The 20,892-nt window shown below is 33.9% G+C and overlaps 1 protein-coding gene across 1 annotated transcript in view; it reads right to left on the bottom strand.

Annotated features, from left to right (window-relative positions):
• Window positions 1-20,892, bottom strand: part of LOC129224076 (katanin p80 WD40 repeat-containing subunit B1-like) — a 128,229-nt gene that overhangs the window by 30,095 nt on the left and 77,242 nt on the right. Inside the window, exons 3-6 of the mRNA XM_054858477.1 lie at window positions 13,250-13,367; window positions 5,503-5,603; window positions 4,697-4,738; window positions 3,607-3,690 (exon numbers count right to left, since the gene is read on the bottom strand). Coding sequence (XP_054714452.1) covers window positions 3,607-3,690; window positions 4,697-4,738; window positions 5,503-5,603; window positions 13,250-13,367 — 345 coding nt within the window. The remainder of the gene's footprint in view (window positions 1-3,606; window positions 3,691-4,696; window positions 4,739-5,502; window positions 5,604-13,249; window positions 13,368-20,892) is intronic.

Here is a 20,892-nt window from a genome sequence, read left to right as displayed (position 1 = left end):
TAGTTCAATATTCAAACATAAAAACACTTATTTTCAATCTAATTTATTACTTCTCTATAATGTTCGTTTCAATCGTTACGTGAGATCTTCGTCATTCTTTAATCAAATTCCATGCTTTGCGAATAATTTTAAATCGTATCATGCTGGTTAATGACAAAACATAGAAGCGTGATCTTATTATTATAATTATTATTATTATTATTATTGGCAAAAAGCTTTTTTGCTGTTCTTTACTACGCATTCCTTCAATGAATAGCTTTCGAAAAGGAAGGCGCAATTGCTAGGTTTGTTGGGGTGTCGGGCTGTTAATCAGAATGGCGCCAACCAGAATCCGTGCCAATAAATATCTCTTTACTGTTCCTTTTTTTGCTGTCAGATGCTCACATGGGCAGGACTGTATTTGCCACAACCTGTTTTTTCACATGCACAATTTTTGCTTTTTCACGAGTCTCTACTCAACCACTTTTAATGATATTTATGTTTGAATTGAAAATATGTACGACCAAAAGGTGAGCGATGATCAAATCATCACAACGTTGTGTTTAACGAGGTTTTGTTACTGATGTCTTTAAATTACATGCCTTCTCTCTGCGCTTACTTTTTTTTCGGTTCTTCTTCATAATTTTCTTCCTTTGAAATTCTTAAAGAGAGAAATACCTTATGAAACGATTCGAAGCACAGTGCGGAGTTCCGCACGGGTCGACTAGTAAATGTTATTCAAAAATAAATAAATAAATAAATAAAACATTGCTCCCAGAAAGGTTTTTTGTAAAGTATTTTTAGGAAGCAGAACCAGCAGTGAGATGCATTTTAAAAAGTTTAAAAGCACAATGCTAGCTGATTAATAATGAAATTCAGTTGAATAAAAAAAAAATAATTCAAAGTTTAAAAAATCTAAGAATTTTAGAAAATTTTGTTGCTAGGACTTAAAGAAACTCATGGCAAAAAATGTTCTGTTAATAAGGCGTAAGTTACCTTCCCAGACTGGGCTGAGGCTTATGTGTACTTACGAGGTCAGATAAAAAAGTTCCAGGACTTTCTCAATAATTCTTTATTAAAATTTTTTTAACAATTATTCTAACTTATCACCTTCAAAGTACTCCCCTCTGGAGGAAATACACTTCTCCCACCGGTGTTTCCACTGTCCCATGCACCTGGAAAACTCTTCTTCGGGGATGCTTTTGAGCTGCTCCTGCGTTTTTTCTTTAATCTCTTCTATCGTCTGAAATCGCTGTCCTTTCATCGGGTACTTCAGCTTGGGGAACAGCCAGAAGTCGCAGGGGGCCAGATCAGGTGAATAGGGGGGCTGGGGAAGGGTTGTCATGTTGTTCTTGGCCAAAAAATTGCGGATGAGAAGGGCGGTGTGACAGGGCGCATTGTCATGGTGCCCCAAAGCAGAATACTACTAAATTTGCGACGTACGTCGCAGAACAGATGCCTGAGCTGCAGAACAATTCTGTTCAAATGTGAGAGGAAAACTGACAAATTTTCTGCAGAAATCGCGGTGCAGAAAATCTGTAGAAACTGCAGATTTTCTACAAGCATCTTCCAACTCAAGATCGAATTTTGCAGAAATGCTGCATAATTCGTAAAATTAGAAGAAAATCTAAAATTCTTGCAAATTACGATAATTTGGCGGAAAGCTCGCGATGTTGAATTCGATAAGTCCTATGTAGGACTTTCACAACCAATCTTCATCCACTGCATTTTCCGCCACACACGTATGTTTTCGAAACATGCCAACATTGAAACACGTCCATCGCCAGAAATTGCGTGTCACATTTAAGATTTCAATCCCTTTGCATCCAGAAAATATTTCAAATATTTAGAAAGTTTTGAAGTGTTTTATTATATGCAACCACAACTCTACTCATTTTATTTATTATTTCAGTAATTTCTTTATTTAGTAACTTTATTTTAATTACTCTTTCATGCGCCACGCAAAATTAACCAAAAAAAATGTGGTTTGATACCTAGGTTCAGATTTTTAAAATTTTGTATCTTTGCTCTTTCTATGCATTTTAGAAAGCATATAAATTATTTTTGGAGAATCTCAATCGGTTGAGGTTTGACACCTTGTTAAAGTTTTTTTTTTTTTTTTTTTGATTTTATAGTTTTCATGATCAACTAATTTTACAAATTCAGTGCTCTTTAATTAGTCATTTGGTTGAAAGCTGTGAAGTTTCCAGAAATATCTCATTTCCACAGAAATAAATAGCAACAGTCCAGTTAAAAAAAAAAAATCCTATATGAAACGATTTTGATTTTTGGCACGCAATTTGTGGAAAATGTCACATTTTTTCGCGTACAATGCTTGAAGTACTTGCAGAACAATTTTGGTCAAATGATTTTACGTCGCAGAACATCGTAAAGTATTCTGCTTTGGGGTCATGGTGGAGAAACCACTTGCCTGTCGCCCACAATTCAGGCCTCTTTTGCCTAATTTTTTGACGCAAAGTTCTCAGGGTGTCAAGGTAGCGAAATCTGTTGACTGTTTCACCTTGTGCAAGGAATTCATGACGGTTCACACCTTTCGAATCAAAGAAAACAGTGATCATCACTTTGATGTTCGATCTCACTTGACGAGCTTTTTTGGGTCTTGGTGAGCCTTTTGACTTCCACTGGGACGACTGCACCTTCGTTTCCACGTCGTAGCCACAAACACAACTCTCGTCGCCTGTGATGATGGTTTTCAAGAAGTTTTCGTCGGAATTGGCCATTTGCAAGAGCTCCTGACAAACCTCCAGGCGGTGCGCTTTTTGATCCTCTGTCATCAGGCGTGGAACGAATTTGGCTGCAACCCTTCTCATCTCCAATTTTTCGGTCAGGATCTCCTGACATGACCCAAATGAGATGTGGCACTCCTCTGCCATCTCTCGAATCGTTAAACGTTGATTGGAACGCACTAGGGCATTCACTTTGGCCACTTGAGCATCGTCAGTTGAAGTTGAAAACCTTCCTGAACGAGGGTCATCTGTCGTTGAAGTTCTGCCTTTCTTGAACCGTTTGAACCACTCATGACACCGTGAACGACTCATCACTTCATCACCGAAAGCGTCCTGAAAGCATTTGGAAAGTTTCCACAAATGATTTGCCCAATTTCACGCAAACGCGCTGCTCTACTTTCCTGCCCATTACGAAAAAGCTAGAAACAAAGAAGTGGCTTCAGTAAAACAGCTGTTACTTCCGTTTGGAGAAGGTTATCAATATTATGAAACACCAGCTGTGCTCGGGAAGACTTACTCTAAACAATGCTGCTAATCGGAAGTCTCTAGCACTCTCTGTTCCCGCGAAATTTCAAAAGTCCTGCAACTTTTCGATCAGACCTCGTATGTGCATGTTTGTCACAGCCCCCTGTGCTGTGTATAAAAGAGCGATCCACATACTATTGCTTATCCTTGGAAATTACTTGTCGCATCTAGATATACTGAATAGTACATTATAAAATATTAAATTGAATAAGATTATATTATTACATGAATTCTATTAAGTTCATTGGAACTGCATTAAACAATATCCTTCAGAAAATCAAATTCTAATTATATATCAAAAGAATGAGAAATAAAACTAGATGCAGACTACTAATATTTCAGAGAAAAGAATTACCTTTACTGAGCCATCTTCAGCACCAGAAGCAACCCATTTTCCATCAGGACTAAATTTTAGAGTATTTACAGCTTTATTGTGACCCTAAAATTCATGGAAATTTCATGATTAAAATGGCAAAAAGTATCTTTAGGAACCAAAAGAACACTTAAAATCAATTTATGAAAAAGTTTCATTTACTTTTTAGGATTTTTTTGCAATCAGTTTTTAAGCTAAAATGTCACATCAATTGCTTATAAAGGGGGAGAAAAATGTCCCCACACTACTGAATGTTCTATGTCATTCAAAAGATTTTTTTTTAATACACAAGATGAAGGTTGTTTTAATTTTCTCAATTACTTCAGAGTTCATATCCTTCAGGGAGAAAAAAAAATCAAGCACTTTTCAAGACTCAAAAAAATATTTTTCAAGACACCACTCTAAATTTGTACTGTAAATATCGCATGCAGGATTAATTTAATGCAAAAAAAAAAAAAAAGGCAGTAATATAAAAGTACGTACAGGAAAACTGCATTTTCTACAAGAGAGACTTTGATGAAAGATCTATTATATTGAAAGGTTTTCTAAAAATGTCTGAAAAACTTGGTCATAAAGGGGAGTAGATCACATGAGGCTTAGTTTTGCAATTTTTATATTCAAAGTACATTTTCAAGAACCAACAAGCTTAGCTTAAAAAAAAAAAAAAAAAAAAAAAACTTCATGATTGCAGGGCTTTCGAGAGCTTTGAACTTTTATGCAGCAAGAAACCAAAATATCCCTTTTAGCAGGCATCATGACAATGATATACATAAATTCAACTTTATGAAATTAAATAATTCAACTTTATGTTGCAAATACAAAATGCTTGAAGAATCTCAAATTCTTTCAAGCTTTTTCAGGTTTTAAAACTTTTTTAAGGGGAAAAGTTATTGGTAAATCAAGGAAATCATCAAATTAAGGAGAATAGACATTCGATGCAGTCGAATTCGGATCAGTGAAATGTATCATTAAATTGGGTATTGTTAAATCAAAGTTATACTGTGTGTGTGTATATATATATATATATACACACGCATATATGCAGCAAAAGCAGAAATAAATATTTATTTACCTTGTATGTATAAATACAGCCTTTCTTTCTTGCATCCCATAACTGAAAAAAAAAGGACAATATTTAACAAGCAATCACAACACAAATACATGTTTTAAACATAAAAAAGTAATTGCTTATAAGTTCAACCCTTAAATAGTGAAGCTCAGTTTACGTAACTAGAATTCCCATCAGTATAACAACAAACTGTTTATTGTTGGTGTCATTGACGAAGCGCCTAAGTCATATAAGTCATATACACAGACAAAAATTTCTCGGCTAAAATATTTTTTTTTGATTCCATTTTTATTAATCAGTTGTGTTTAGTTGATCACAAATGCGTGTGTTACTTGTGTAGGTAAATGCAGTATAATATGTTTAAAATGATACATTGTCGCCTCAGAGCAACACTAAGGCATCTAATCCCAGAAATAACACTAAGATGTCTCATTGCTGCTCCGATGTGACGATATGCAGTTTAAAAAAAAAATCTGTACAAAAAGTATATGTTTTCATGTGTAGTAGAACGTCGTTTATCCAGATCAAATGTGGATTTGTTGTTTCAACTAACTAATTTTATCAGAAGTTAGGTTTAGAAATATACACAAATAAATAAAGTTTTTGGTTGTTGGAAAATAAACCTCTCGAATCTTTACCAATATAATTTATTTAACTAACATAGCAGGTAAAATTCACTTTAAAATTAACTATTAAACATTTTGACAAAGTTATTTGATAAGAATAAACATAAAATTTCACATATAATAATTTTGACTACTTTATAATTTTTTTCAGTAAAAAGATGAATGAATAAGATATATACGTACCTTTATGTTAGTATCGAGGGAACCTGAAACAACATAGTCTCCAAATGGATGGAAATCTAAACATCTAATGCCAGCCTTGTGACCAGTTAAGGTTCTAATAACTGAACAAGAAAAAATATTATATTAATAAGTAATACAAAAATCTACATGCAAGGGTTTATTTTAATTTCAATTATATACATTTAAATTATCTTTGAAAAAACTTTTCTTCAAAAACAAAATTTGTTCGAATTTTAACAGAATAGGCAAAAACCCGCAATCAGACATTTAAAATATGGTCAGACATTCGCCAAAATTGGTCCAAGAGGGTTAACCCTGTGTCACACATAAACTAGGTTTCATTTGATTTCTTGGATTTAAATAATAAATAATATGAATAAATAAATAGCACACATTTATGAATATTCTTACTTATGAAAATTACAAAAACAAGGAGCCTTAAACACTTCAGAAAATTTTCATTGTCGAGAAAGATATGTATATGAATTTCTTAAAAACATATTTTGACGCTTATAAACATTCTCTGACTGCTTTAAACCATTCCTCAACTATACATATTAGTTTTTTATTTAAAGAATTGAACTTTTATTACATTTATAAAACAAAAAAAGCTATTTTATTCAACATAAAATACGGTTAAAATGCAAAAAATGAATGATCAAAGGGAGGGAAAGACCTAAAATAAAACAGCATGCCATGGTACGTACAGTATATACAGTAATAATATTTATGATTTAAAAAAATGAAGAAATGATTATAATTTATACTCTATGATCACATTGTTATTCTTATCTAACATATTTTAAAGTATAGTTGCTTTGCCTTTTCTTTTATGATGCTTCCATTTATGGCAGCACCCCTCTTCATGGTCTCTTTAATCCACAATACAAGAGCATCTTCCATTTTCATAATATTTAATTTGTTTGGACATTGCTCTGTGAGCTTCAATATTGAAGCTAAGTTCCAAGTTTTTCACGGGTATCTTTTTCTTGACTTTTAATTGTACGTATGGAAGATTCACTCATACTTATTGTCGTGCTACCGTCGATGCACTTTTTAGTTGTTCACACATATCGAGAATCTTAACCTTTTCTTTATTTTTCAGAAACTCCCCCTTTTCCTTTCCATCTTCACAAACTTTAGATCATTGATTCCCAACCGGTGGTTCGCGAACCAGCAGGGGTTCGCGAGATGTGCAAAGGGGTTTGCGAAAATAAAACTCTAATGGCGGAGTTTTAACACGCTTACTTCAGTTTTCTCTGTAGTTCTCTACCGGAAAATAGTTCATTAAAACTTAATACGAATAAAACTTAATACAAGTAGTCCGGTCAATTTAGACAATTGAAATAACAAAAATTCCGGGAAAGCTAAATTTTTGTAGAGACCTTGGGTTTAGCATTACAAATAAAGTGCCAAAAGTCCCCCTCGATCCCATGTGTGCTAAAAAAGTTATTCGGGGTCAAAGGTCAAAATTTTAGGTTTTTTGGATTTTTCTCAAAAACGGTAAGTTTTATCGAAAAGTACCTCAGACCAAAGTTGTAGATCTCAAAATTCTCTATAAAAATGGTCCTTATGATTTTTATCTCCAAGACCAAACCATTTCCCAGATATTGCGTACTCTCAAAAGACAGCCAGTCACTTACAGAATCCCCTCTACTCGCATGGCCTTGAATAACATCTGGCTATTCTAGTCCGTGTGGCGTCGTTCACATACCCATGGGTGCCCTACCCACTAAGGGCATGGGCGCACCCCTCAATATCACGGAGCCCCCCCCCTGAAAAGCAAAAGCCCCCTCCAAAAACTGAGAAAATACCCCTCAAAGCAACTCCCGTAAGAATTTCGATGGCGCAGTCTGTGCCATGACCCCTTCTAGTTGGGCTGATGCTTCTTTTAGAGTTAAACGTGCAATTCGAGTGAATAAACGTATTTATTACAAGCGTCTACTGTTTGTGCTGATCAATATTTAAGAAAAATGTCACAATTTTGCTTTATTTGCAACAAACTTTTGACTGAAGGTGAAACTGTTGTGCTGGGCAGTCGTGGAATGCCAACTATGCAAGTGTCGGGAGAAGTTATAAGAATGCTGATTATTTAAGAAGTCAAAAGTCCGTTACAATTCGCGTGAATTGCAGAAAATCATACACCCGGAAAAGTTCAATCTCTGCAGCAACGTGAGGATTTAATTCCAAGGCCAAATACTTCAAAAGTAAGTCCTCCTCGTACTGTAGCCCGATTAAGTGAATTTGAATCCAGCTTTTGTTTTCAAAAACACTGCTTTTTTTTTGGCTGTGAAGCGGATGAGGAGGCTGAGAAGAAGAAAGCGCAGAATTATCGCAGAAATATTCATAAAGCAGCGACTAAATCATACTCAACATTAAAACGTGCAAGGGCAGCTTTTGACACACCTCCGAACGATCTTTAGCTAATTTTAAAAGGGATTCTTTGAATGCAAGTGTAGAAAATTTAAGAATTGTTCTGCGATAATTCTGCGTTTTGTTCTTCTCAGCCTCTTCATCCGCTTCCTCGCCACAAAATAAGCAGTGTTTTTTACAACAAAAGCTGGATTCATATTCACTTAATACCGCTCTAGTACGAGGTGGACTTACTTTTGAAGTACTGGATAAATTCATTAGGGAGGGTTGAAAAAAAATCAAAATCTGCTAAACGCTAAGCAATAACCCGGAAAAGTTGCCTTTTGTAGAGATATCTCGTTATGCAAAAGTATTTCGATCGCAAAAAATATCTTGAGGTTTCGCTCCGCCTTGAAGTTGATAATAAATGCATAAAAGCTGGAAAAAGTTACAATAATTTCATCAAGTATCAAAATTTGATGTTATCGCTCTTAAGAGCAGGCTTTTTGTGTAGATAACACATCGCATAAGATCATTTTAATAATAAACTGTATTTTAAAGTTCCACACATGCATTGAATCTTGAATTTGACCAATATAGTGTCAGAATTGATTAACACAGTGTTGCTTCGTACCTAGAGTAAAAACATTAGAAGTTATGATTTGTAAAAGTTTGCTTTCATATTAATTAATTCTTACATAGATACGGAAAAAAGAGCAATCAAAGCATTTCTTATCTAGTAAAAAAAAAAAAAAAAGTTAATTCTCCACTTAGCCCGTAGCTTTGGCTCAAAATGTCAAATTTACCTATGATAGAGAACAAAGGTTAAGTATAAAAATTTTAAAATATAAATGTGGCTTGCAACAGCCCACATAAGTCACCTTTTAAAACAAAAGACGTTGCTAAAGAAACTTTAATGGGTTTTGAGCCCTCAAACTGTAACCACATTGATTACAATAAAACATAAGTTTGGCGTGCGAGTTGAACTATTTTGCTTCTCATAATTTTCAGTCTTGATTGAAATTGTGGCTTGATGGTATTGTGGCTTAATATTTCTAAATTCTAATCTGAATCGAATAAATCTATCCCTTTTGGTTAGACAACAAACTGTACCTGACACTTCTTTCTCTTATTTTACCTATCGTCTTGCTGCTTTAGTATGACATGTGAGGTTTTGAAAGCCATACGACTCAGTAGGTACGCAATCAAGCAATTTCTTTCAAAGTTTTATCGAAAGTACTCTTTTTGAAAGAGGGAGCTGCCGAGTTTTACCAGTTCTGCTTATCAATGAGCTCATAGTATTCTCTCAGCTTCAAAATTGAAATCTGGAATTATAAATGTTTTTTGTCCATCTTCGAACTGGTCGTCGTAATCCGTCTCGAAACAAGTTCTCTGATGGTCATCCGCAATACCTAGTGTTATATTTCTTAGATTCTCAACGTAACCAGTTTGCAGAACAAGAGCTGATGATCCAAACATAATACGATGACAAGTTTGAAGAATTCGATTGTACAGCGAAAATTTACAATTCCAGATTTCAACTTCAGTTCCTTGATAAGCAGAAGTGGGAAAACTCGGATCATCTTCTTAAAAAAGGAATATCAGATAAAACTTTAAAAGAAATGGTGCTTGATTGCCTAACTATTGAATTATATGATTTCCAATACCTCACGTTATACTAAAGCAGTGAGACGACGCGCAAAATTAGATGAAGAAGCGCCAACCACAGTTTGTTGTCTAACCAAGAGAGATGGATTTTAGAATCTAGAAATCTTTACTACAATGTATCACTATGGCCAAACATTGTCAGGAGTCAAGATAATAATTCGACTCGCCAGCCAAACTATGTTTTAGTGTATGAAATGTGGTTACAGTTTGAGAGCTCAAAAAACATTTAAGGGGGGGGGGGGGGTTTAGAAGGGTATTTTCCTCAGTTTTTGGCGAAGGCTCTTGTTTTTGAGGGGGGGCTCCAGGATATTGAGGGGTGCGCCCATGCCCTTAGTGGGTTGGGCACCTCCGGGTACGTGAACGATGCCACACGGATTAGAATAGCCAGATGTTATTCAAATCCATGCGAGTAGAGGGAATTCTGTAAGTGAGTGGCTGTCTTTTGAGAGTACGCAATGTCTGGGAAATGGTTTGGTCTTGGAGATGAAAATCATAAGGACATTTTTGTAGAGAATTTTGAGATCTACAACTTTGGTCTGAGGTACTTTTCGATAAAACTTACCGTTTTTGAGAAAAATCCAAAAAACCTAAAATTTTGACCTTTGACCCCGAATAACTTTTTTAGCGCACATGGGATCGACGGGGACTTTTGGCACTTTATTTGTAATGCTAAACACAAAGTCTCTACAAAAATTTAGCTTTCCCGGAATTTTTGTTATTTGATCACTATTTTTATGTCTAAATTGACCGGGCTAAAGGAGTATATGTGAATGTATGAAACATCTTTAAGTAACTTTCGACGATTATAATCTGAACCATTTGAGCCAGAAATATCAGTGGGAAACTATCAATATTTTTTATTCCTCAGAAAAATTGCTGGAGGCGAAAATTGTCAAAGTATAAAGTATGTAGTAAAAAAATGGTTATGGAGTAAAATGACCCAACATAATTTGTGTGTGTGTGTGTGTGCAAAATACACTTGCAGTAAGGGTGAATAAAAAATATTTTTGCAGTAAAAATTACTTTTTTGCGCACTAATTAGAGTTAAATTTGACCTTTTAGGAAAATAATTTTTCCAAAACAGAAGGAGAAAAAAGGTTTTCATTGCTTGTTATATGCAACTCAAAACAAAAAATGTTATCAAAAATTCATTGTTTTTATTCTTATTTTTGTTTTAAAACTTACTGACTACAAATCGTTTGCCAATTTCTTTAAGATATTGCTAAAGGTTCGCAACGGAAAAAAGGTTGGGAACCACTGCTTTAGATGATACAGTGCACTAATGCACCATTATATTTCATCAACTTTAATATTTAGAATGAAAAAATAAACATAAAAAAGGCTGAACAGTAATTTGATACACTAACAAAGCAATCTGTAGACTAGTATAGTGTGAGAACTTCCACTGTCAGGGATGCTAAAGGGATATAAGTCCATTCAAGAAATCAGTATTCAGTAGCCAATCACAAAGCTGATACCTCCTTCTGAAAATTTTTGTGCTGAGGGAGAGGAATTTGCATTTGCTCTAAAATTCGTTACTCGGAAAAAGAAACTCATGTTATAGCCATTTTGCCTAAGTTGAATCGCGCTGTAGCAGGGATTGACTGTACTCACAAAACTAAAATTAACCAGGGGAGATGAGTTTCAAAGTATTTCTTTTATGATGATTTGTATTTCTAGTTGGCATTTAAGGGTTTATAAAATGAAAATTTGCTCACTAAAATCTGAGTACTCAAAAATTTGCTGCTCACTAAAAGTCAACTGCTTCAAAATTTGCCCTTTGGGGAGCAAATTTGCTCACCAAAATATCTCTAGATAGAGTATAAAATGTAGGGCCAAGATGGTGTTTAATTCACGATTTGGAAAAAAATGGACATAGTGCCTTTACCTCCCAGGTATAAATATATAAGTGTAAAAAGTGATAAAAATGTTACACTAAGGATAATGGAGAGCTTTGTAACAAGCTATATGTTACTGTGGTTCAGTTTACCATGTGACAGGGGGAATGGGAGGATGTAAGGTGTGGCACTTTGAAGCAGGGCGGGGGGGGGGGGGGTCCAAACATATCGAGAAAAGTGATATTTATGAACAACACCTGCCTCAAAATATGCAAGGAATTAAATAAAAGGGTAGATACAAATGAACACCAATGGAGACTGGTGTTGGTTACTTTTTGGTATTAATCATTCTAAGAGGCTGGCAAAATTAAAATGTTTTTCTTGGTTTTAAACACTTAAAATTAATAAGGTGAATTAAACAAAAATTGGCCGATATAAGCCTCCAACCACGAAACATTATGATTCATTTTTGGGTTTTCTTCATAAGAATGATTATTATACTTAAGAAGTATGCAAAGGACCAAGCAAAACTGGTACACAGTTGGACCAAAATGATATTCATTAATTTATGACTATTTATTTCAACCAGAGATTTAGAATATTCATATGAAAAGTGCAGAAGTTCGGTGATGGCCTCCATATAAGTTCAATTTTTGTTATTGGCAGAATTTTACATAAAAAATGTTTTTTCAAGATTTAAAAAAAAAAAAAAAAATGCAAATCTAAAAAAACTGCTTTCTTAATCTAATATTTCCTAATGCTCAGTTTTCTAAATTAAAAAAAAAGTGTTGGACAGTTGTTTTTAGCCTCTTTTTAAAATTTTTTACATTTATTAGTATCATTTGGATGCTTCACTTGCCCTAATCAATTAACTCCATAAAACAAAAAGCTGAGAAAAGTGATGAAGATAGTGTTATCCATAGAAGTGAATGGGCCCTCGTGTTACATTTTCTGCCATTGCAGGATCAGAAATGTACTGAACCGAATGTTTAATATAAATTCACATTCTAAGCATTCATTAAGCACTATTAAAGCAGAAATGAGGATTTTTTTTAAAGTGGAGTTAATCAAATTGGACAACTGAAGCATCACATTAATAGTCACATAAATCAAGACATAAAAAAGGCAGAGACTAAATTCATTCAAGTGAACTAGAATACAAAACATTTTTTAAATAAATAACTGAGCTAATATTTTAAGGAATTTACAAATTTTTTTTTCTTTTTTAAAGGGGGGTGGGGGACAAAAATTCTTTTGACAAAACTTAGCTTCCCAGACAAGTGTGAAATACTATTCTATGGATACTGCAGCAAGTAAAACAGGAATCCGAGTTTTGATAAGAGTAACAAACAGACAAGTTGATAACTTTAAAGAAGTTGGAAATGCTTAGTTAATGAACTGAATCAACCAAATAAAAACAATAGGCAATGAAAAATTTTTGAGTTAAGTTGATTGGCTCCAGACAATGATTGCAATCTTTTTTTTTCTAAATGATTCTAGGTCCAGAATAAACTCAAAAAAAAAAAAAAAAAAAAATGTAATTAGTTTTAATCAACATCTTTTTTTTTAAAAAAAGTACATGCAGACACTGGCAGGAGATTATCATTGATTATATTCTAAAGAAAAAGAAAAGAAAAAAACATCAAATCAGATTTCTCTTTATAAACGGACAAACAAACAAAACCATAAACACAATGGGAAATAAAACTTCCTCTTTGAAAGCAGATTAAAAATGACATTACCACAGATTCTCAATCAGTAGTCAACAAAAACATTTTTAGTGGTTCGGGATATTTATTGCTCAGTTTTACAGCCAACCAACGATAAGTGGTCAATTTTTACAGAAAGTGATTTCATAGAAGTATGTATAGTATATATAATAATATTACTTTTTGAGGCTTCTAGATCACAAAGTTTCAAGGCTCCAGACAGGGAACCAGCACAGACCATTATTTCTCTGGGATCAAACCGAACACATTCCACGGATGTTGTGTGGCCAGCAATGCTCTATAAAAAGAAGTTCAAAATCAAGATACTATATTTTGAGTTAATATAAAATACTTAAACATTGATCCAATGAGAATAACAGTCAAAAACTTATACAGTAGTACAAAGAAGGTTTTGAGTACGGAATGTACAGTTGTGTACTAAATGTTCATCTAGTATTTGAGAGTGAATACACTAAAAAAATTAATCTGAAACCTCTTTTGATATAGCGGAAATGTCTCTAGAAAGAAAAGAATTCTCCCGTCAACAGTGGTCCTCTGATATAGTCTAAAAGCTTATAGGCCAGTGGTTGGGGAGTGAAAAAAGGTCGAATACGGAAGTAATTGGTGGAAAGCTGGAAATTGTTTTAATTTATGCCGTATGGGTCTGTAATGACCATACTAAGTTTTCCCCCTTCTACTAAGTGAGCTTTCGCCACAGCGTCCAAATTAGTGCCAAAAAACACCTGTTTTTTCATTAGTGTTAAAATATCTCAAAAATGGCTCTTAAAACGACCAAAAATACATGCAGGTTTCTTGTAGAGCACAAAATGCTGAACAAAATGAGTACCTACAACCTGCATTTTTGTTAAATATTAAGCTCACAACTCTACTTCAAAAATTGGCTTAAATTACTAATTAAGCGCTTAAAGCCAGAACGCACCTCGTTCCTACGCTCCCTAACGTAAAAAAATGGCAGGAAAACTTTATTATGTTCATTATTGTAATAGAAATATATCGTAGGTGGAATAAAGGTACGAATGAGAAGGAAGGAAGTTGAAAGTAAGGAGGGAGGGGGGGAAACGCGTATCCAGGTTAATTATGCTAACCCCTTCCCACTCCCACCGGCTCTCCCTTTCTCCACTGAAATACCTTCGTTCCCTCCCTTCCGTCCACTCACCCCTTTCTTAGAGGCCGAATAAACCTTTTTATGCTGATATTTCTCCCATTTGCTAAAAATTCCGGAGGGTGGTTTCTTAAAATCGAAGTTTTAATGCATTTACAATGGGAAACTATTATACAATATATTTAAAAAAACAGCTTTTATGGCTAAGAAGTTGTTTAATTATATCATCCTCTCAATAATTAACGATTCGTTTTGACACAATAACCATTTAAAAAAAACTAAAAAGGCGGGGGGACGACATATTTACCGTTAAGTTTGTTATAATCTTTTATAAATTCCTCGTGGATTTTCCTCGAAATCATTTAAAACCTATCATTCAGATACAGTAATGTTCTTTTTTTTAATGTACATAATAGCCAGAATATTTAACTCAGAATATTTAACTGTTCTTGCGAAATAATTTAGCAAGAAGGAATTCAAAATTCTTAATATTGAAAATGAAAGTTCATTGTTGCCTGCTTACATGCTATATCATTTTGAAAAATCCCCATAAGTTTGCTGTGTGATACAATAACTGAAATAAATTTAATCAAATTTCATGCATCTGAAATCAAAAACTGAAGATACGATCTAGTTTATTCTTAAAACGATGTTTGCAATGTGCAATTATGAAATAAAACTCTAGTAAACTTTCCAGCTGCAATATGCAATCGAAAATCTTATCCTGAATAATTGGTAACAGATCCTAAATTATCGACGAACTTGACTGCAAGCGTTGAGATAACAGAAAATTTGGTGTGCCAGGCTTGTAGAGTGAATTAAGATTTTTTCTTAGAAATGGTAACATTGAGGGGAATTAGCGACTTCCGGTTATACATTTATTTTTTAGCTTGAGGCAAGGACGAAACATCTCATATAGAACACAGGCTTATACACAGGTAGGAATTGCTTTTTAATAACTCATAGAGTGCTCTGCAATATGCTACAGCTGCAGAGGGCATGCATGCACCAACTCTCCGGAGGATGATGACGGCACTTCAAACTCAACTAACTTAGAAGCGGAAATTGATATACTGGAGGACAATTTAGAAGAAGTTGACTCATTGGAGGAGCGATATGATCATTTGCAAAATAATGAAAGTGGCAATGACCAAACTGACACTGACATTTGCAACACACTTTCAGCGTCAAGAAAAATTAAGTTCATTTAACTGTTTATTTTATGTGTAACAAAATTGTTTATGTTAAATTTCATTAAGCTAGAAAATTATTGTAGTTTTTATCACAATTCCACACAATGTGAAACTTTCACATGTTGTCAAATGTTTTAGCGATGCTCAACGTATCATTTTAGGTGACCCATATGTATATATTGCATTTTACTTTTAATATCTAATGCCTTTCTTTATTTAACATAAGAAAATAAGAGCTGTTTTGAAATCTGGAATGTTGCCCTTTGTACCTCACGTTTTCGTAATTAAATATATTTTCTACAGTTACGTGTCTAGTACCTTTTTAATTACTCTTATCTGTGTGTTAATTTGATCAATATTTCATTTTGCACTACTAGAATGCAAAAATTGAGTGTTCATTGAAATAAGTCTGACTGTTTATTTATCGTCAATAGTTAGATAAAAAGAAGATTACTTTTTATGAGTGATATATGAATACTGTTTCGAGTATAATTTCATCATACATACTCTGAGAAGCGAATTTTGCATTTCTGAACTTATTTTCTTTTATACTATTTTTAATTTCTTAGAAGAATTACTTTTAAGAATTACTTAGATATAAAAGCTGTGTTGTTAAATATATTGTATAATAGTTTCCCATTGGAAATGCATTAAAATTTCGATTGTAAGAAACCACCCTCCGGAATTTTTAGCGAATGGGAGAAATTTCAGCATAAAAAGGTTTATTCGGCCTCTAAGAAAGGGGTGAGTGAACGGAAGGGAGGGAACGAAGGTATTTCAGTGGAGAAAGGGAGAGCCGGTGGGAGCTTAGACCATTAAGAGATAGACGAGCCATTCCATTCAGTCGCTATTGTATGCGCTGATGCAGGAGTAAGGGCGACAAGTTTTACGATCCGGGGAGAAGATCAAACAGTTTCGCCGCTCTCTACCACGTGATTCGGTCATTTGGATATCAGCGTTTTCTTCCCATGTCTCTATTCTAGTAGGAGAGAGTCCAACTGAATAACATGCCGTATTGCTGTGCACACAATTGCAATGAAAAAGCAAGAAAAGACGAACTATCGTTTCACAGGTAGTGGAAATTGAGAAGTATTTCTATAAAAAAATAGCGTCTAACTTAGCAAAAAAAAAAAAAAAAAAAAAAAAGAACGAAAGAAAAAGATATATATAAATGGATGTATGTTTGCGTGTGGGTAGGTGTTTGTTCTTTATACAAATACAAAATTTGCGTGGGAGTGTTACCAAATTTGGCGCACAGGTTTTACTTTTAAATGCATTTTGGGTATCACCTCCCAAAAGAGCGTCCCCCACGCAAACGCTTCCCCCGTAGTGATGTCAGTGCATTTTAGACATGAAATATGATTTTAAACATATCTGAATTTCAGTATTTACATTTTTCAGTGACTCTTAATGGCATTTCGTGTATAAATCCACCCCTCCCCCAGAAGGGTATCAACTGGGGGGGGAGGGGGGTTCAAACAATTGTTTTATAAAAACCATTTTTTCCCCTGTCCTATAAAACAAAATTAACACTTTTTTCATCTCACTAATCACTTTTACACGCAATAAAACAATTTCCGCTATGAATGCACTTCTCTATAAAATCAGCCAATCTCTAATTTGTAAACTGTATGGGAAATTGCATTTCGAATTTCGTAAATATACCTTTTTAAATTCCGAACCCAAAATATTAAAAATATGTTTAGAGTAGCTAAAATTTTTGCGATTAACGAGCGATCCATATTTTTTGAAAGAAAAGAAAAAAAAAAACTTTGCTGAATAAGGAAAATACAAACAAGATTCAAACACATAAAGTTAGAGGGGGATTTGAAATTTTTCTTCCTGTTTTAGCGATGTTTTTTGATTAGATTAAGCCTTTATTTACTTCATTAATTTTCCTTTAAAAAAAACTTTTGCGGGGAAGATAGGCTAAAAATAGTTTGAAATACATTAGCATTTGAAACTTTTAACATCATTTTCACAAAATTAATATTTTATTCATTTCTTGAAAGCATGAAATAGTAAGTTAATAGTAAAAAAGCTATCTTGCATTACAAACGGAAAAAGAGAGAGAGCGAGGGGAAATAAAAGCAATTTTCATTCATCGTATAGAACTCCTCTGCAATTTACCCTCTTTCGAAAACGTGGGGGAATTAGTAACTCTATTTCTCAATGAGCGAACTTTTAGAACCATTTTTAAATCGGCGTAACTCAACAATTTACGGTAGAAATAAAATAGAAAAAAAAATCCATTAATCAGTAAACTATGCGCTTGCGGGTCACAGAAAAAAAATGTTCCAAAACATTTCTGGCCGAAGATAAAAAAATTAAAATCAACGCTACTCAAATCCCTACGAGAATTTACGCAGTTATGCGAAACACTCCTCTGTGTGTCCATCCCAGTCACGTGGTATCCCCTTACTTTCCCCCGCGGTTCTTCCTGCATCAACAACCACGCCCACTGCCGTATCTATGTGTTAATGATCTAAGGGTGGGAGTGGGAAGGGGTTAGCATAATTAACCTGGATACGCGTTTCCCCCCCCCCCCTCCCTCCTTACTTTCAACTTCCTTCCTTCTCATTCATACTTTTATTCCACCTACGATATATTTCTATTACAATAATGAACATAATAAAGTTTTCCTGCCATTTTTTTACGTTAGGGAGCGTAGGAACGAGGTGCGTTCTGGCTTTAAGCGCTTAATTAGTAATTTAAGCCAATTTTTGAAATAGAGTTGTGAGCTTAATATTTAACAAAAATGCAGGTTGTAGGTACTCATTTTGTTCAGTATTTTGTGCTCTACAAGAAACCTGCATGTATTTTTGGTCGTTTTAAGAGCCATTTTTGAGATATTGTAACACTAATGAAAAAACAGGTGTTTTTTGGCACTAATTTGGACGCTGTGGCGAAAGCTCACTTAGTAGAAGGGGGAAAACTTAGTATGGTCATTACAGACCCATACGGCATAAATTAAAACAATTTCCAGCTTTCCACCAATTACTTCCGTATTCAACTACCCAACCACTGGGCTATTACTCACTTTTTCAAAAGTGTTAACACCTGCACAACATGACACGGCGAAAAGTAAAACATATACAAAGCACATGGATCATGGATCAACAAAGTCAAATGGATGCCGAGCCCATGAATCGAATCGTTGAACTTGTGTATTATCCATAGGATTTTGGAACTAGATGGTAGGTTTATTTTTACTGGCAGGATTTGATTCCATGGGTGCCCATATGCAAAATTTTAAGAGGGGCTCAGATATTTGCCTCATGGGCTCTGTGGTAGAAGCTTCATCTTCTACCACACTTCTCTTTAATTTATGAACTGAATGTTTTAATAGGCGAACTGCCAAATTTGATAACTCATCTTTTAGATTGAGTATTTTCCCTCTCTTGTAAACAGTGCAATTAGGACTTATAAAAAAAAAAAAAACCTCGCTAATACTGTGAAAAACTGAGAATTAAGACTGTTTAACCAACAATCACATTTTTGGAAATACCCCCCCCCCCCCAAAAAAAAAAGAAAATGAAAACATTTGCATCTTTTGTGATGAGAAACCAAGTGTGTCAGTATTTTTCAAATGCTGATTCCCTAAAAATAATGAAATTAACATTAAACTTCCCACGCTTTAAATTAGTTAGACTCGTATAAATTTCGGAAACAAATAGATTTATGTATATATTTTTAAAAAATCTTTTTTTTTTTTTTGAGCCTTAACTTTTCCTTACAGCAAAACCAACAGAGAAGGACCAGTGTTGCCAAATGGTCAAATCCAGATTTCTCCAATTCCTTTCCAACTTTTTCCCAAAAAGCGATGTTTTCTACCAAAATTCCCCAAATGCAAAAATTATTTTTCCACTAATATTTTCATAAAATGAATCGACTTCCTCTTATATTTTTGTCTCTTAAAATTTTTTTTCTCCCCCAAATAGCCAAATTTTCTTATAAAATTCCCCAACTTTTTTTTTTCTTCACATTTGCGCTTTTTTTTTTTGTCTTTTATCTTTATCTTTACTAATAATAAAGCTGAAAGTCTCTCTGTCTGGATATCTCTCTGTCCGGATCTCTTTCTGTCCGTCAGGATCTCTAACGCGAATATAGCGCCAAGACCGTTTGGCTGATTTTCATGAAATTTAGCAAAGAATTTGTTTGTAGCATGGGGGTGTGCACCTTTAAGAGATTTTTTGAAAAGAAATAGAGAGATAAGAAATAACCAAATTTTTTTTCTACTCCCATTTACTACTCTACTTTTGTATGTACATTTAAACTATGATTTTTGTATATATTTATCCAAGAACACTCTTCATCACACTTATTTTTACCTATTTCACGCATCAACTAGTTACTCACGCAGAACATTAATGCGAATCCCATAGCATAATATTCCACATGATGCGAAATGCGAATTCCATAAAGTTGAGCAAAGCAAACCCAATGCTGTTTGATACAAACAACGTTCCCACTACTTCTTGACGCAAATTTAAAAACGAAAAAAAAATCTTTTTTCCCGAGGTTTTTTCCCCACAGGTTTTCCCCAAAGAAAAAATTTTTCCACGAAGAATGCCCCTCCAAATCCATTTTCCAAAAATTTCCCCAGAGAGCACCAGATTTCTCCAAAATGGGGAAATTTCCCCTAATCTGGCAACACTGAGGAGGACTTCATAAAAAATATTTTAAAAAATTTGTATTTGTTACACGATAATTAAAGTTGTTGATTCATTATTATGATTTTTTTTGCTTACTTTTTGATATAAATAATATTGCTTCATTAGTAAAATTATTTCAGTTGCAGTGTACTTTTTTACCACTTGATTGCATAAATTATACATTTTCTGTTATAAGAAACTTGATTTGAAGCTAAGTGAAATTTCATTTAGCTTCAGTGAACCCTTAGCTTGAACCCTTCAGTGAAACATAAGATAGATATTTTTCTTGTAAACTCAAATTTTTCCCCCAAGTCCTTTTGAATTTCCTCCAAATTGAAAGAATTAGAGAATCTGAGATTAAATCCAAAAAAAAAAAAAAAAGTCGGTAGATATTGTAGTGCTGATGTGCAAGTTTTCATTTCGTTTTGTTTTCTTTGTAACCCTTGTTTAAAAATTTAATTAAAACGAATCGAAAATTGGCATATTTCCAGCGCTGAAATCCAAACTTACAATTAAATGAAATAAAAACGTTTTAATGTACCATGTTTTTAAAATGAACTAAAAAGTATAAAATAATTTCTCTAAGCTTCATGTAAATTTAGAGTTACACCTCAGTTCCATTTGCAGACCGATAAAATTGTTAGTTAAATTATAAATGCATGGGGGGGGGGATTGTTTGTTGCCTGCTTCCCATATTTTTCATTTTAAAGCTCACAAGTAATTTGATAGCTATTAAAAACTCACAATCAAATTTTCCAGACAATCTGTAAGAAATTCTGACACTGTATGGGGATATAAATCCGCATGAAGCAGAGAAAAATTATTTTATACTTAGTACATTAAAACCTTTTT

The sequence above is a fragment of the Uloborus diversus genome, chromosome 6 (genome assembly GCF_026930045.1).
Source record: "Uloborus diversus isolate 005 chromosome 6, Udiv.v.3.1, whole genome shotgun sequence".
In the NCBI taxonomy this organism is placed as follows: domain Eukaryota; kingdom Metazoa; phylum Arthropoda; class Arachnida; order Araneae; family Uloboridae; genus Uloborus; species Uloborus diversus.
Note: the sequence above shows the minus strand (reverse complement) of the source record. Positions and strands in the feature narration are given on the sequence as shown.